General features: G+C 36.9%; 1 protein-coding gene across 1 annotated transcript in view; it reads left to right on the forward strand.

Moving 5' to 3' along the window:
• Window positions 1-16252, forward strand: part of GNAQ (guanine nucleotide binding protein (G protein), q polypeptide) — an 86176-nt gene that overhangs the window by 40873 nt on the left and 29051 nt on the right. Inside the window, exon 3 of the mRNA XM_009882689.1 lies at window positions 12315-12469. Coding sequence (XP_009880991.1) covers window positions 12315-12469 — 155 coding nt within the window. The remainder of the gene's footprint in view (window positions 1-12314; window positions 12470-16252) is intronic.

The following is a 16252-nucleotide window of genomic DNA, read 5'->3' on the forward strand; positions in this document are numbered from 1 at the left end:
AGCAGGAATACGGTATATTTCTAGGGATGAGAAGATTGTACCTAATTTATAAAGAAGCTATCACTTTTTTAGGTCACACATGGCATAAAACTTTTTTAAATTCTCCCTCAAGGCATGTTTCAAATAGTTACTCATCACCATGGTATAATATGTCTGTGGTTTCTCTAGAGAAAATAATGTTGGGTTGCTATCTTTAACATCTTGGGGCTAAATTCATTTTTGTGTGACCCTGTTCTAAACAACAGCTTTTCAACTGAGATTACATTTTGCCCCCTTACTTTAGTCCTGCCAATTCATTACGGGGATAAAGGGATTCATAAAGGGATTAATGAAAGCACCCGAAAGAAGTAGGCGATAGGGTATCATGTAGCTTTGCATGCCTAGGGTAAGTCTGAAGCTCATTTTCAGAGTTCACTTCCAAGAAATGAGGTAATTGTTTAGAAAGACAATCTTCTTGGTTGGACAACACACAAATGCAACCATTTAAGTTAGTTGCAATTTTTGCAGAGGAAAATTCCTAAAAAAAGAATCATTCGTTATTTTGAAAGGGACCCTCCCAGTCCTCTGATACTTCTAGAAATACCAGTTTGAAATAACTGGCTTTGCTGTTATGTGTTAGTCACCAGAGGGCACTCTTCTCCTTTAAAAATAGAAGAAAGTATGGCTTAAAAATACAGAGGTGAAATGCTTTGCTTTGCAGTGCCTTTTTTTTTAAAAAAAAACAACAACAACAAAAAACCCCAAAACCCCTTATGAATTATAATTGTGAAACTTGATATGATAGAATTCTGTACAGGACTATTTTTCATGTTCAGAGGAGGGCCACAAAGATGGTTAGAGGGCTGGAGCATTTCTCCTGTGGAGACAGGCTGAGAGAGTTGGGGTTGTTCAGGCTGGAGAAGAGAAGGTTCCGGGGAGACCTTCTAGCAGACTTCTAGTACCGAAAGGGGGCCTACAAGAAAGATGGGGAGGGACTCTTGATCAGGGAGTCCAGTGATAGGACAAGGAGAAGTGTGGCCAGCAGGTCGAGGGAGGTGATTCTACCCCCTGCTCCACTCTAGTGAGACCACACCTGAAATATTGTGTCCACCTCTGGAGCCCCCAATATAAGAAGGACTTAGACCTGTGGAGAGGGTCCACAAAGATGATGAGAGGGCTGGAGCACCTGTCCTATGAAGACAGGCTGGGAGAGTTGGGGTTGTTCAGCCTGGAAAAGAGGAGGCTTCAGGGAGACCTTATAGTGGCCTTCTGGTGTCTGAAGGGGGGCCTATAAGAAAGCTGGAGTGGGACTTTTTACAAGAGCATGTAGTGATAGGACGAGGGGGAATGGCTTCAAACTGGAAGAGGGGAGATTTAGAATAGATATTAGGAAGAAATTTTTCATTCTGAGGGTGGTGAGGCACTGGAACATGTTGCCTAGGGAACTTGTGGCTGCCCCATCCCTGGAGGTGTTCAAGGCCAGGCTGGATGAGGCCTTGAGCAACCTGGTCTAATGGAAGGTGTCCCTGCCCATGGCAGGGGGTTTGGAACTAGATGATCTCCAAGGTCCCTTCCAACCTAAACCATTCTATGATTCTGTAATGATATAATACTTCCTTTTCTAAATTGAAATGGAGATACAGTGATATGATCCCCTTAAAAAGAACCTGCTGTTTGTTTCCCTGTGCCCATACTATGTTCACTATAGGTTCTTCCCTAGATTGTAAATGCAGTGGAACTTCTGCAGTTGCTTTCTGTAGGCGAGTGGATGGTGTCGCTGAATTTCTGAATTGCCTGAATCAACTGGCCATAACCTCTACTTTGTGAAAAGGGGTACTGTCTTCAGTTCTAGCTATTTGAATCCATGAAGCCAAGCAAAGCTGCTGTTCCTCTGTTCCTTAAAAAAGTCTGTTGTGCAAGACTCATTCAGGCTTTGTACAGAAGTCAGGCTCAGCAGGAGTTCTGTGCATCTGTACGCTTCTTAAGTGACTTCACATAGTGCAATGTTGTTCCTTTATTTTTTTAATCCACTTACTGTTGTATTGCAATGGTTGACTAAGATAGTGGATTCTTGCAGGATTGTACAGCCAGTTATTTTGCTTGAAAATGGAATGAAAATTTCAGCATGTCCATGTTTGCGTAACATTCTCTTTCAAAAATTCAACTGTACCACTATACAAAAGTACTACTGCAGAAAAATTTTCTGTTGTTTGCAATACTGTTATTGAGCACTGTTCTTCAAAAACAGATGCTAGGACTTGAAGCCTGCTGTAAAACTCTTAAAACCTGTGTTTCGTGTAAAGCAGGAGAAGCACTAGTTAAAAAATTCAGTGATTTATCCTAGCTTCTTGGGAAGTCACTGTAGATACACTGGCAGTTGAATTTTTTTTTTTTTTTAACCTTTCCAGTTTCCAGTTCCTTTAAAAAAAAAAAAAAATCTGTGGCCAAGGCAAGTGGAAGATGCTTTTCATGAAAGATTGTGAGGAGGGACTTTTGGTTTGTTACCACGGGGTCCAGTACTTTGAATACTATTTCCTGATGATGAGCTTGTCAGGCACATGCTATTGAACCATGTGCATGATGAAGAATCATGGTGAAATGGAAAGTGCATCCCTGACTCAGGGGTTGGAACTGTTCTCTGCCCATTGCTGTTCAAAAACGCTCTAAGTGTGCCCCAGTTTATATGAGCTGAATACAGAGAGAGAGTTCTTTGAGTTTACCCGGTATAAGTACACCCCTCCCACCTCTGTATTTACTGCATATAAGCTCGATGCAGTAGTTGCAGTGGCACTTACCTGGAGTTTCAACTGGACTAACTCTAAGAAGCATTCCAGTAGTTCGAATTTTTGCTGTGTGTATATGAACTGGTTTAGCTAGCTCATGAAACAATGGTATATTTTCTAAAGTTTGTGTACAGCAATTAGTTGTAGGATTACTGCACAATATTTGTTTGAAGATCTCAGATTAAAAACGGTCCTTAGAAAAAGAAGAAGGAAAAGCCTAGGACATGCATATTTTTCTGAAGACATGATTGTATATACATGCTTGAATGTGTTTTTGAAAACATTTGTTGACAATTTGGTCTTTCTGTAGATACAGCAGTATTTTGGATAATTCACGTTAGCTACAAAAACTGTTGTGAGGGGGGATCTTGTTGCCAGTTGTTGCTTATGTGGATTCAAGTCTGAAATGTTTTAGTTAGTTTCTGTCATTGCAGATTTGAGTCAAATTTGAAAATAGGTTTTATTACTACAAAAAGATTTTACCCACTTGGGCTTGTCCATTATTAATTGCGAGGACTTAATGAGGATGTAAGTTGCTGCTAGTGACTATGTCCAAGAGAAAAAGTTTGGATTTAGTTTTATGTTCAGATAAGCAATGTTAGAACTCAAACGCTACAATTCATTTTGAACTATTTCAGAACTTCAGTAGATATCTTCCACTACTTCCTTGGGAATCTTAAGGATTTATCTGAACCAAAGTGTGAATCCCAGAATTTTGACACCTACTGAAAATCTTTGAAAATTTGGCAGTAAGAGTTGGAAAACAAGTCAAAACGTCATGTTCTGGGACTATTTCATTTTTAAGCCTAGTAGTAAGGTAACTTTGTAGTCCAATGCTCTGGATCTCTTTTCACTTACATGGCCTGTATTTCACTTGTTGCTCTGTTTTCTTCAAAGCAAAATTAGGCAAAGCCTGGAAAACTTAACTGAACTTGCTGTATTAATGTAATACACTCCTAATCAAGCACTTAAATGTACATAAACGAATTCTGTAATTAAAAAAGTGGAAGCTATTGTTCACAGTTAGAATATAATTTCATGTACTTAAAAAAAAAAAAAAAAAAGTATTTTAGGAAAAGTGAATGTAGTTGAGTGGGTGTTCAGGCAGATTATCCTGAGCAATTTTGGGTCAGAAAATCTAGCGTCCCAACAAGACAAAAACAATTATTTGGAGCTGAATTTCCAAAGCCTTTGGAAAGGACATGGTGGTTGGCTGATCCATAAAGCGGTTTCTGAAAGTCAGCGGTAGAATTTGCCCAACTCTGGAAAATAAAATGTTGTCCAGAGAGTAAGGTGGTTTCTGTTTCTGGGATCCTCAACAGCAAAATGACAGATTTTTACAGCATGTGTCAGAAAGTATTCACTGGCTACACATTTCCAGGACCAGTGTGTAAAAATTTCAGCTAGGGTGCTACATTTATTACCAGCAGGAGGTGTGAAAGTACCTAATTTATAATCCGTTGCAAACATAACGTGCCACACACTCAAGAGTAAATATTAAGTATGATGGGTTTTGGAATACGTCTTTGCAACCAGCTGTTCAGTTTTTGGACAGTGGTGTGATCTTCCAGCTCAGCTTTCCTAGCTGTGGCAATATTTGACGAGTGCAACAGCCTGTGCAGTCATTAACAAGCAAAGTAGTAGTGCTTAAAGTGATCTAACCTCATAAAAATGTTACCTAAGAAAGAAAGTAGCCAAAAGTCCCCAAGGAATCTTGAGGATCTGCCTGAATAGTTAAAGGTATGAAACTTTTAAAAGAGAAGGTAAAAGAGCCTATCATTTTTGTTTAACAGACCTGATACGTATAGAACATGTTTTATTTTATATCTAAAAATGAAGGAACTAGATTAGTGAAAAAGATAAGGGGAGAATGAATAACTAAAATCTGAAGTTGAAATTTCTGTTTCTCTCTTTCACATCTGTCATCAGAGAGAACATAAGGCAATTGAGAAGATACTGAGTTATCTGCTATGGGGCTTAGATCTTGTGTAGCTGAGACAGGGAGTGAGAAGTTCCCCTGTCCCTTCCAATGACAGGTATTTTTGGTTTTAGCTGTTCTTCTTTCTCAGACCCGGAGCACAGAGAATAGAAGATGCTTAGAAATCACTGTGATGTTAGAATTAAATGTAGTCAATTTCAAATATTAGAATGCATTTCAATTTAATTTTGCTTTTGAAAAACAAATTTATACCTGTAATTTTCATCAAGTCTGAAGTCTCTGAAATGCCGTGATGTCTGAAATGGCACTATATGTCTGGTAGATTGCCTGATATACCAGACTCAGGCAAAGCATTGGCGATACTTTGGTAGTTAAGACTTCCATGTCAGAGAACAAATGCTCCAGCATACTACAATTATGCGTCCCCTGTAGGTAACCTGGAGCTGTCAGATTTTTGAGTGATTCCTCAGAAATTGCGTACAATTTCCCATCTTCATGAAAAAGTTTGCCTCCAGAGCTATCCTTTGTTTATTCAGTATCTTAATTCTTGGTGATGTATCGCTTCTTAACAGATTAGCTGTGAATCATTAAAGGATGGTTTAGTGATGAAAAGTCAGTGAGGGTTGTGTAATATTGTGATCATAATGTGTAACATGTGTGCAATATTTTCATTCGAGGGTTTGTGTTGTGTTGCAAACGTTTGATCAGCCCAGTGAGAACATTACTGAGGTGATTATAGAGTCCACTTCACAAGTTATCCCATTTGGGCAGAGAGATGCCCAGATTGTTGGAATATATTATATTGGGAGTATAGTAAAACTTATTGATAGTATACAGTATAGTATATAGGCACTATATTGATGTTATTACATGTCATATTATGGACTAGCACTTTCTGTGTGCATCCTTATTTGCAATGAAATTGCTTTGTGTAAGTCAGTCTGAAATTCTAATGGATTTCAGTTCACACAACCAAGGTTTCAGCCTTTCACTGTGAAAGAATGAAGAAGCTGTTATACAAACTTATTTCTCCCTTTGAGCCTGCATAGTTGTGTATAATCTTCACGTTGCAAGTGGAGCCATGGTGGGGAAGGTGCAGCTCTAACAGGTTTTGTGAGGCTCTGGCTGCCTTATGTGTAGGTGACTTATGTGTACTGACTTATAGCTTCAGCATTCTCATTCTTTAAGCGTTACAGTACACATCTTTAGTTTATGCATTTAAGTTCAAGCCACCAGGAACTGTTGGGACTACTGGAAGTTGCTGCAGTGTTGTTTTTCTGTGGTTGAGATTTTGGGATACGTAGGTGAAATAAACATGTCTTAGCATGTTTTATCAAAATGTAAACCATTCTAAATTAGAGATGTTTCATGTAAATTGTGGCATGATTTTTAGGCAGCAGTATGTAATGCTTGTGTTCATGAACACTTACAGCTGCATCTGCATTTTAATATAATAATATAAATACAAGAAAATTGCATGGTAGAATGGGCAGGGAGCCATTTAGCTATCAGTTAAATTATAAATGTGGATCAGGAGTGATTTCAAATCTCTATTCTGAGATTTTCCATTATTTTTTGGATGTTATAATTCTGGAGGTTTTGCTCATATAACTCTTGGAAATGAACTTACTAAATATGCTGTCCACGTAGGTCCCTGCTTTTTAAAAATGTCATAGAAAAATTGAACTTGCTTCATGCATGCGATTGAAAATTTAGCTTTCATTCATATTTTTTCTATTATATAGTAGGATCTGGAAGCTAAAGACATTGCTTAACGGAAGTTATATTATTAGATTTATTTTATTATCTTTTCCATTCTAAGTGTTTTGATAAGGTTCTCATTTTGCCACTTTGTCTTGTGACCTGATCTCAAACAAAGGTAGGCAGTGAGTGGTTTTTAGCAATAAAAATAAATAACAGTACAACAATACAATAAGATAGTTCTTCACTGTACGTTGCCTTCATTGTCCATCAGTCCATTAAAATGAGTTCAGTCTTTCGGGGGCTTCACAGAAGAGCCACCGTTGGCAGGCATTTGGAGACAAACAGATGACATAGTTCTTAAAGTTTCTGCTGTTTAGTCTGGTATTTCATTATCTGACTGTCAGCTAGGTCTGAAATCCTCTTGCGTCATTTTTCTGAGAGAAATTTCAGACTTGATAGCAATTTCTGATTTGTAATTCAGTTCAGTAACGGGACAACAGTAGCCTCTGGCAACATCAGGCTTTTGGGGTGTTTTATCCCCTCTACTCCATTCCTTTGGTGGTACCTGCTCTTCACAGGAGACGGACATGTAAATAAGTAAGCTAATAAAACAAAGAGAAAATAAGGTCTCTATCTTTTTCTGTAACATCCTTCTGTATCCACAATTTGGAGTGGCTTCCCTGACCTTGCATATTTATCATGAATCGGGCAACTGAAAAACATGCTGTGCTTTTTGGCTGTTTTATCCTTCCATTTTCTATGGGGTCATGGATTGTCCAGGAGAAGACATCAGGCCAGTCTTCTGACCTCCAAGATTTTGGGACGCTCTGTGGGCATTCTTGCTCCATACAAAGGCTACAGAAGAGAAAAAGCAGCATTACCATTTTATGCCTTTTTGGTTGATTAAGCTTTTCCTCAGAGATCTGGGTAATCTTTCATTGTGAAGACTGATGCTGTTTTACAGAAAGAAAAGACGACTGATTTTTGTTCCTTCTATAACTGGAAAGATGAAATGGATGTTTGGCATGAAGTGTTTTGGGTTTTTTTCTGAGTTTATTCAGCTAACTGCTGTTGTTCCCATGGTTAACCACTGTGGCAATTCAGTGAAATATTAGAGTACATTAGTAAAACCCAGCTTAACTTAAATGTACAAAAATAGGTAAAGAAAGCAAGTACTTTGTAGTAGTGTAATGTTAATTTATTGAAGGAAGTCTTGTGCAAATCCTAGCCACGATTAATGTAGTCCTACAGTGCCAGAAAGCAGAGTCTTGAAAGTGTGAGCCTTTATTCTTAATAATAGTGCTGAATTATAGTAACTTTTTCAGCAGTTATGTTTCCCTTTTGAAGCAGATTGTATAGGATCCAAGTATCTCCAAGTACCTTTGAGAATCCCCTCATTTTTCTACTACTGCAAAAATAAATTGAAGAAATACTTTTCCTGAAGTCTTAAATCCATTCCTTCTTCACCCTGGCAATATCAGGATGTTTATTCTCATGTGATGAGTGTAGGTTTTAAAAACACATGGCAATCCCCTTTTTGCGTATACGGTGTGTTTAGGCAGATTGAATGTCATAGCTTCACCTTATCTGCTGGACAATGTATAATTCTACTGTGTTTTAGTTAAAGGGAGTGATAAGAATATATAATTCTGCTTCAGAACTACCATCTTTCCCATTCTGGAGACATACTGTTCTAAAACAATTCTCTTAAAATTAAATAGTATACTTAATTAGCACGTTATAGCAAAATTAAAAATTTCCTTGGAGCACAGAAGAACCAAAACTGAAAAACAAAGAAAAGGAAAAAATAAGTACTATTGCAAGATAAAAGGCAGTGTCTTTGGTTTGATAGGGGAAGCCTGCTGGGTCTTGCAACAAAACAAATTTTTATTTTTCCTTCAAACCCTTTTAAGGATAATTGGTACATTAGGGAACTGGGCCTGATTATTTGGCTGTAGAAAGCTATGCTAAATCTGTGAAACCTGTTACTTGAAGGAAAACTTTCTTCAAATAATCGCAGAGGCATTTCACTAAATTCAACTGATAGTTAAGATGAGGTGTATTTTTTTTACTCGGGGATGTGTAATGACGTGTGAGTGTGTGTCTGTGTCTGGGTAACATGCTATATGATATGTCATTTGATGCTTCTGTGAGTTGTGATCCAGACACATCAGGTTTTGTACTTGTCAGTAACCTCGTTAGACATACTTATAGAAGAGTAGTTACCATTTTAAGGTAGCAATAACTGCTACAGGACTGAATCTCAGTCTCAAATGTGGTAATAATCTAGTGATAAATTGCTGTTAATTGAACACTAAGATGATTATACTTTTGCCATTGGAAATGATTGATCTCTGTGTTGCGACAATTTTATGTAATTGAACTTAGTGGTACTTGACCTTTCTGAGGTGTTTTCAGACCTTTAGGTTAAAATACTATGTTACATAATATAAAAATCTAAGTGCCTGTATTTGTTTTTTAGAGATAGGAGTTCAGGAGGATTTTTATCATATTAAATTCTTTTACCAGACAGAGTTTTCTTGTAAATTACTCTGCTTAGAATTTCTATGAACAAACTTAGGATGAATGTCCAAAACCTAGCTTTCTTCATAGAGGAAGAATGGTGAAGACTTTTAACAGTTGAAGTTGTCTAAGATCACTGCAAGACTGGTTGGTTTCACTTCATCTGCCTCTTTGTCCTTTTGGTAGAGGGGAAATAAATAGCTCCATGTCTTTCTTTGTTTTGAAAACCTGGTTTGTTCTGTAGAGGTTGATTGCCGCACATGTTTGCTGAAGAAGTTGTTCCAGTTGAAGGGGTGAATAGTGATAAAAGTGGTAATTCAGACAGTTACATGGAATTAGATATTCTATCAAAGTAACACTAATGTTAATATTTATACATTTATGTTGGTTTTATTTGTTAGGCAACAGCTTAACAGTGATAGCCAGGCAAACTAAAGTTTATATATGGAAAACAGGAAAGCTGGACAGTAAGTGGAAAAATGATCACACCCATTTGTTGCCCCATACTATGACTTGCCGTAGCAGAACAAGTCTGTGTTAGCTTTGGGCTCTTAAGATCTATTTAATTCTAAACAGTATCTACACTGTGCTGCTGTCATTGTACCATCCCATAGCTGTCCTTTCCCTAAATAAACAACACATACATTCCATCTCATAGGACAGCATCTCATGTTTCATGAAAGGAAACTGTATTTTTATATACTTAATTTTCTAACTCGGCTAACTTTCTAACAGTTATTCACTCTGGGTGAATTAGCTATCAGAGGGGAAGATAAGTTTTTACTCTTCTGGCTGACATCAGAAAAATTGCCACCACCAAAGATGAGAAACCAGCAAAAGATGTTGCCTGACAAAGACTCTAAAAGGAAGAAAAATCATTTTCTACAGGAAAGTATAGTACATCTGGGAACAAGCAGGCACAGCTGAGTATTAATAAAGATCTGAAATCTATGTGAAGGGGCATTACTTTTATAAGAGAAGCAGTACTGATGTAAAGAGCTGTATGTCAGTAGGGTGCAAGCTGTCATGAGTCTGCCCAAGCAAACCGCATGGAAGCAGAAGCAGTGTTCACTGAGGAAATGCTGTCTCTTTTTAAAAATTTGAATCAATTATTCAATGGATGCAATGTCTTGGCATAGTTTATTTTGTAAGTTTTGCCACATAGTGCAAAGTCATCTTAGTTGAGTGACAAAACATACAGAACTGATAAATAAAACAATGCAAGATGTTGGACAACTTTGTAGTAATAAGTCTAGATAGGTAACTGAATAAAGTAATTACCTTTTAAGCTTTTATCTTCTACAAATGTAGAATACTTGAGCACCTGCTAGAGAATGTTTAGGGATCTGTTGGAGAAATACTTCAGTTATGAGAGATTTCAAATGAAAGCTTTTGAATAGTAAGTTAGTCTTCTAGCTCTGTTAGTATTTTGATACCGGTTGGCTGTGGTTTCAGAGCTCAAGTACAAAAAAAAAAATCAGTATCTGAATATATTCTTTTATGAGTTTGTCACAAACTGTAGGAAAATACTCAGGTCATCATTCTTTTGGAAGTACATAGAGGCAATGCAATACAGAACTTAGCTTGATGAGGTAGAAGAGAATTAAAAAAAAAATATTAAAATTATCCTTTTTCACAAGAATGTTGGCTTGAATAGAGTACCATTTCTTGTTATTTGCTGTCCAGGCATTTTGGGGATGCGTGGATATGATACGGAAGAAAATACCCTTTGTTAGAACTTTGGAGATTTGGGTTCTGATAATAGAGAACATATGTTCTCCTTATCTCTAAGACACACATTTTTCACAGTGAACTTGGAGGTTTTTATTTTTTCTTGAGTAAGCAACAGTTGCAGGTGTAATATTTTGTTAAATGATGAGCAGCAGCATCATTCTCCTGGACTGTCTAAAAAGGAAGGTGAGGATTGTACATGTGTAAACAGAGGATAAATTTATTTAAAAATAACAAGAACACTCCTTTCAGTATACCGTCACCGAATTTAAAATGAAAAGAGGTTTGTGTCTCCACCTCAAATGCAGACTAGATACAGGAGTTGAACCCCTCAGGTTTTTTGCTTGACCAAGTTTTCATCTGTTGTCTTCTCTGCATGTGTATGTATGTTTGCATATGTATGTATCTCTACACGGATACATACATGCATGTCTTTACTGAAATGTTACTGAAATATGTATATAATATTTCCAGGACAAATTGGAGCTGGTTCTGCTGCATTTCTTTGGTAGTTCTGACTCTGCAGGCTTTAACTAAATTTTAATTATTTAGGAGGGTGATAGATTTGTTAGGGATCATTTCCTATTAGCAACTCCCAATTTTAGACATTACTTTTTGAGAATCTCTATAATTTATAGTACAAATTGAAAAGAGAGACAATTTCTTATAATATTGATTTTCTTTTTTAGTATTAACTTCTTTTCCATTTGTGGCAACATTAAGAATTTTTTTATCAATCTCTCTAAAAGGCCAATTCCTTCCCTCCTTTACGTTTTCTCAGCTACCATCAGAGTTTAAATCTGCCAAGTTGATCAACTAGTCATCATTGTAAAAGTTGTTTTGTATACTCCAAGATTGTACCTGAAAAATTAAAAATGAGACCTTTCTTTAAAATAAGCTTAATGAAATACAAATTGTAATCTGAATATTTCATCCATTTCATGTAAATAAAACTGGACTGGAGTAAGCATAGTCTGAAATAAGGGCCCATATGTATGTTTATTAATTCACTTTCTGTCATAATACCATATTTAGCACTATTTGTCTTTGTTTGAACACACCATGTCATCATTCATTCATAATTTACTCAGTACTCTTACATATTCTCATTCATTCACTGTTTACTTTAAGGTCTTCCCCAATAAATCAACGTTACTGTTTCCTTCCTACACCATCACTGAGTTCATTCACATGAATACAAATTTTGGTAAAATACCGATCTTTGAATATTTTGGTGTTTTGCTGTCTTTTCTGTCTTTATATTGTCCAAGTATCCCAGGTTCAGTTGCTAATGAGTGGTTCAGTTGGTAGAATGGATGGTAGGTATTCTGTCTTTTAGCATGGTAGGTATTCTGTCTTTCAGCAGAAAGAAAGGTGAATAGTGTGCTTATCCATGTTGACATCTATGTACTTTCCATAAAAAAAGTGAAGTTTTTTTCTGTTCTCCCTGATTTCTGGAACTTCCTATAACTGTTGTCTTCTTTATCTGTTTTCACAGTCTTATTCATGGTACTTGGATTTTTCCCATTGCACGTACATGTTGGTGATACGGCCAACGTGAAAAATTATTCCTGTTAATCATGTTCACTGTATATGAGCTATCTGCAAACATAGAAAATGAAGTAAATTTTACTGTTTTGTTTGTTTTCAATTAGGCTCATGCACAGTTAGTTCGAGAAGTGGATGTGGAGAAGGTGTCAACTTTTGAGAACCCATATGTAGATGCAATAAGAAGCTTATGGAATGACCCTGGAATTCAGGAGTGTTATGATAGACGACGGGAGTATCAATTATCAGATTCAACTAAATAGTAAGTACATGGTGGCTACAAACAACTATATATCATTTTCTGTTTCTAACAAAGTAATTTCTACTTTTTAGCTTCTTATACCATATGTCTGTGTACATGTTTGTATGCATATGCAGCACAAACACACCTGAATATACACTTACAAGATTGAATTCAGAGGATACTTTAAGGAGTGAAGTACATCTGGTTTAGGATTGTATCTGTGTTTGTGTGACAGAATGACAGTCTGTGATCATTTGAAGTAAGGTTCTAAATAGGGATAGGTAATCACTGGTGGCTTTGTTTTCTTTTGTCATACCTGTTTAAGCCCTTACTCTTCTCTGACATACACTCACATATTCAAGCTGGGCAAAAATATGTTCATGCCGTATGACAGCAGTGAATACTGGGAAGTGCAATCAAGGTAGACCTCCATACAATTCATAAAAATTATAATGCCCCAGAACTCTGATTTTTCAAGTTTTCCCCTTTTTCCTCACAGATTACATTTGCAGTCTTAGTGGTGAGGTGAATAGTACTAAGCAAGAGTTCTTGTGTTCTACTGAACTGCCTTTCTTTTATGGAAACAAAGCCTACATTTTAAAGAACATGGCTACCAGAAAGACAACAGGAAAAGCACTTTAAGTTAAACCCTGTTTGTTATAGGTCAACAATAAAAAAAAAAAGCATATGTGACTAAACTATGTCTGAAATGTTATGCCATCGGTTTCTTGGGGCAGGAATCTGATAAAATAGCACTGTGAAATTTGACGTTGGAATCTGAGGACTGCCAGAAGTTTGAGTCCATGAAATTCAGTTACTCTTGAGTAATTTAGCATATAGCTCAAATAAAATTTCTTGTGTGTTGTCAAAGAAATGGATGATGGTAAGGGATGTTGACCTTTTAATGTTGACCAACATTAAAAAATACAGCCTAGTTAATTAATAAAGCTGTGGCAAGAACTTCCGTGGTCTCCACGTGATTTTTTGTATTAGCTTGGAAAATTATTCTGCTGCTGCTGTCATTCTAGTTTCCATTTGTCAGGTGTACATCTATTGAGGAAAGCACAGAAGAACAGAAAGGCACCATGAAGCTCCCATTAAGCGCATTGGAACAGGGCTATAGACATGAGAGGTCTTGGATGACATTTATCTGCACAGTAGTCTGAGGATTATTATCTAGCACAACACTTCGTATGTGATTTAGTCAAGATAAACATATTAGTATCTTGCTGATGCAATTTGGGCAGCTGAAGAGCTACAGATGCATGACATAGGTCTCCTCAGATTTGCTCCGATGCAGTCACCACACCATGTTCTTATCCTGGTATATTTGCCCCATGCATAGTGTTCTGGTTGTCCTATGCAGTTTGCTGTCCTGTGGAGCTAGTTACCCTCCCAACCCATCACTTTCATCATTTGTGTATGCATATTTTGGTGCAGGGTGGTGCAAAGCACAGTGCCAACGCTCTTTTATTGTTTGGATTCTCACTGTCCCCAAAGATACCATACCGTGTTTGGGGTTTTTTTTTTAGTGGTAAGAAAACAAATAGAATGTTACGAAACATGAAAAACTTTAGGCTGCATAAATGGTGAAAAGACAATTTCAGAGACAAGTTCCTGACAATACACTTTCATGTTGTTTCATTACTGAAATAAGCAGCAAGCATAAGTAGAAGGTGAAGCAGAGCTTGTCTTATACTTTGAATTTCTTGTATTTGTAGGTCCTAACTTGGTTTCCACAACAGATGTGATACTGTTTTTAAAGTTGAAATAAATGTATGTATTTCATGTGCTTGCCTTAGAGGGTAGAAGTAGGATTACTTATTCTCCAAAGTAGGAAATAATTGTCTGATGCTACTTCAGATCAGATTGTGCTGAATACCGTAGTTTTGACCTAGTTAATGAAATTGTCACCATAGTGGATCTTTCGAGTAGTATTAAAAATAGTAGGGAATAAATCATTAAGTAGCTATAGAAGCACATTGCTAGTACATTGCCTTGCAAAAGGTAGATGTACTAATTGATTGGTTATTTTTCAAGCTCAACATGTTCAGCAATTTAACATGAGTTTTTGAATATTTGGTGACTTTAACTATAATCTGTTATAGTTCATCATATGGATTTCTGCAAAATCTGTTTTAAATTAGAATTGTGAATCACTGTATATGAGTCTTTAGAAGAGCCTCTCCTATATTTATGCTTGCAAGTAGAGTTTTTTCAGGTATGTAAGTCCAGTAAAAACAATCAGCAGAAACCAAAGAAACATTGTTTCAAAAAAAAAAAAAAGTGTGTATGTTTAGCAGTAAAATAACCAAAGACTTTGCTAGCTTCAAATCCCTGTCACAACGCAAGAAAACAAAATGCTTAGAAGTTACTACTGGGATTCACAAGGCACTAAGATGGAAATAAGCACCCAGTGCCCATCAACTTGGTGAGTCCTAGTAATTTCTTCTGACTTGATGTATAAACCAAAATGGTTTGTTGTCCACCAGATCTCTTGCAAGCATATGTGTCTATATGCCTTGTAAGCATATATGTCAATATTTTTAAGCATGTGTGTCAATATGTCACATGATCTTCATTTATCCCTTGCATGAGCCTCTCATTTTCTCAGTAGTTCTCCCCTGTGTTTTTATGGTAGTATTATTTTCAGTCTGTTCCCTGTGTTGCTTTTTTTGGTCCGTCAATGTTGTTATACATTGTCTTCCTAAATATCTTCATCTGTACTTTCTGTTTCTTCTGTTGTTTCTAAATTCTGTTTCTGTTTTCTAATAGATCCTGTATGTTTCTGTACTTTCTGTCGTCTTTTGACCTGCTTTGTCATTGTTAGCTACACTTTTGTTGTTTTTGTACCCACTGCTAGTACCCTGGAAGAATACATCAAGTGTGTGTTTACCAGAAGAGGTGAGCGTAGGGTCTAAAAGAAAATTTCCTGCATCATGGGAGTTGATTTGAAGCTCTTGGAGGCTGAGCAAATAAATGCCATTCTCTTCCCTTGCCATTGGATGCTCCAAAGGTTGGGTGTTCATATTGTTTTAAAAAACAATTTCTAGACTTCTCTGTGGTAAAAGGAAGAGCACATCAGGTAAATAGAGAGATTATTCACTTCCCATATACATTACAGGGTGACTTAGCCACTTACTTACCACTAAACCACTTGCCTTAAAGATACTGTTCACAGTGTGAGGCAGAGGTAAACCAACACCACACTGTGGGTTGCCTTAAGTAAGAGCTGTGTGAGATGAGATCATTCAGTATGTGCTGTACAGGCTGTCAAGATCTTAACCCAAATGTAAACAGGTTACCAGTCTGATTATATCATGGCTTTTCAAAGCCCAAAGAAAGGAGAGGCAACAACTGTTGTCACGAAGAGGGGCAGTTGTCATAAGTAACATTTCACACTTGTGTGACAATGTACAGAGTTTGGGTTGCAACTAGAATTTGTGGAGATTCATCACCGTTTTTCTCCAATATAACGCTAAGGGCTTTCCCTTCAGAAAGAAAAAGTAGGAAGTGTGTAGAACTGGAGAGTGTCTTTCTCTGGTCCCATGAAATGAAAGTATTATATCATTGTATATCTCGAACCAAGGACTTCCTAGTTGCTATACAAGCACTGGGTGTATCTGTTTAGTTTCCTTTCCATGGCTGTGTTCTCTAACACTTCAGATAATTAAATATAATTTTCCCTCATGCTTTCTAAGCCACTATGGTAGCTACGCCAGTGGGTATTTAATACCCCACTTTGTTATTATTTAATGCACTGCTTTATGAATCATGCGTGCCATGGCATTCTCATACATA

The sequence above is a fragment of the Charadrius vociferus genome, unplaced genomic scaffold (genome assembly GCF_000708025.1).
Source record: "Charadrius vociferus isolate BGI_N301 unplaced genomic scaffold, ASM70802v2 scaffold560, whole genome shotgun sequence".
Taxonomy (NCBI): Eukaryota; Metazoa; Chordata; class Aves; order Charadriiformes; family Charadriidae; genus Charadrius; species Charadrius vociferus.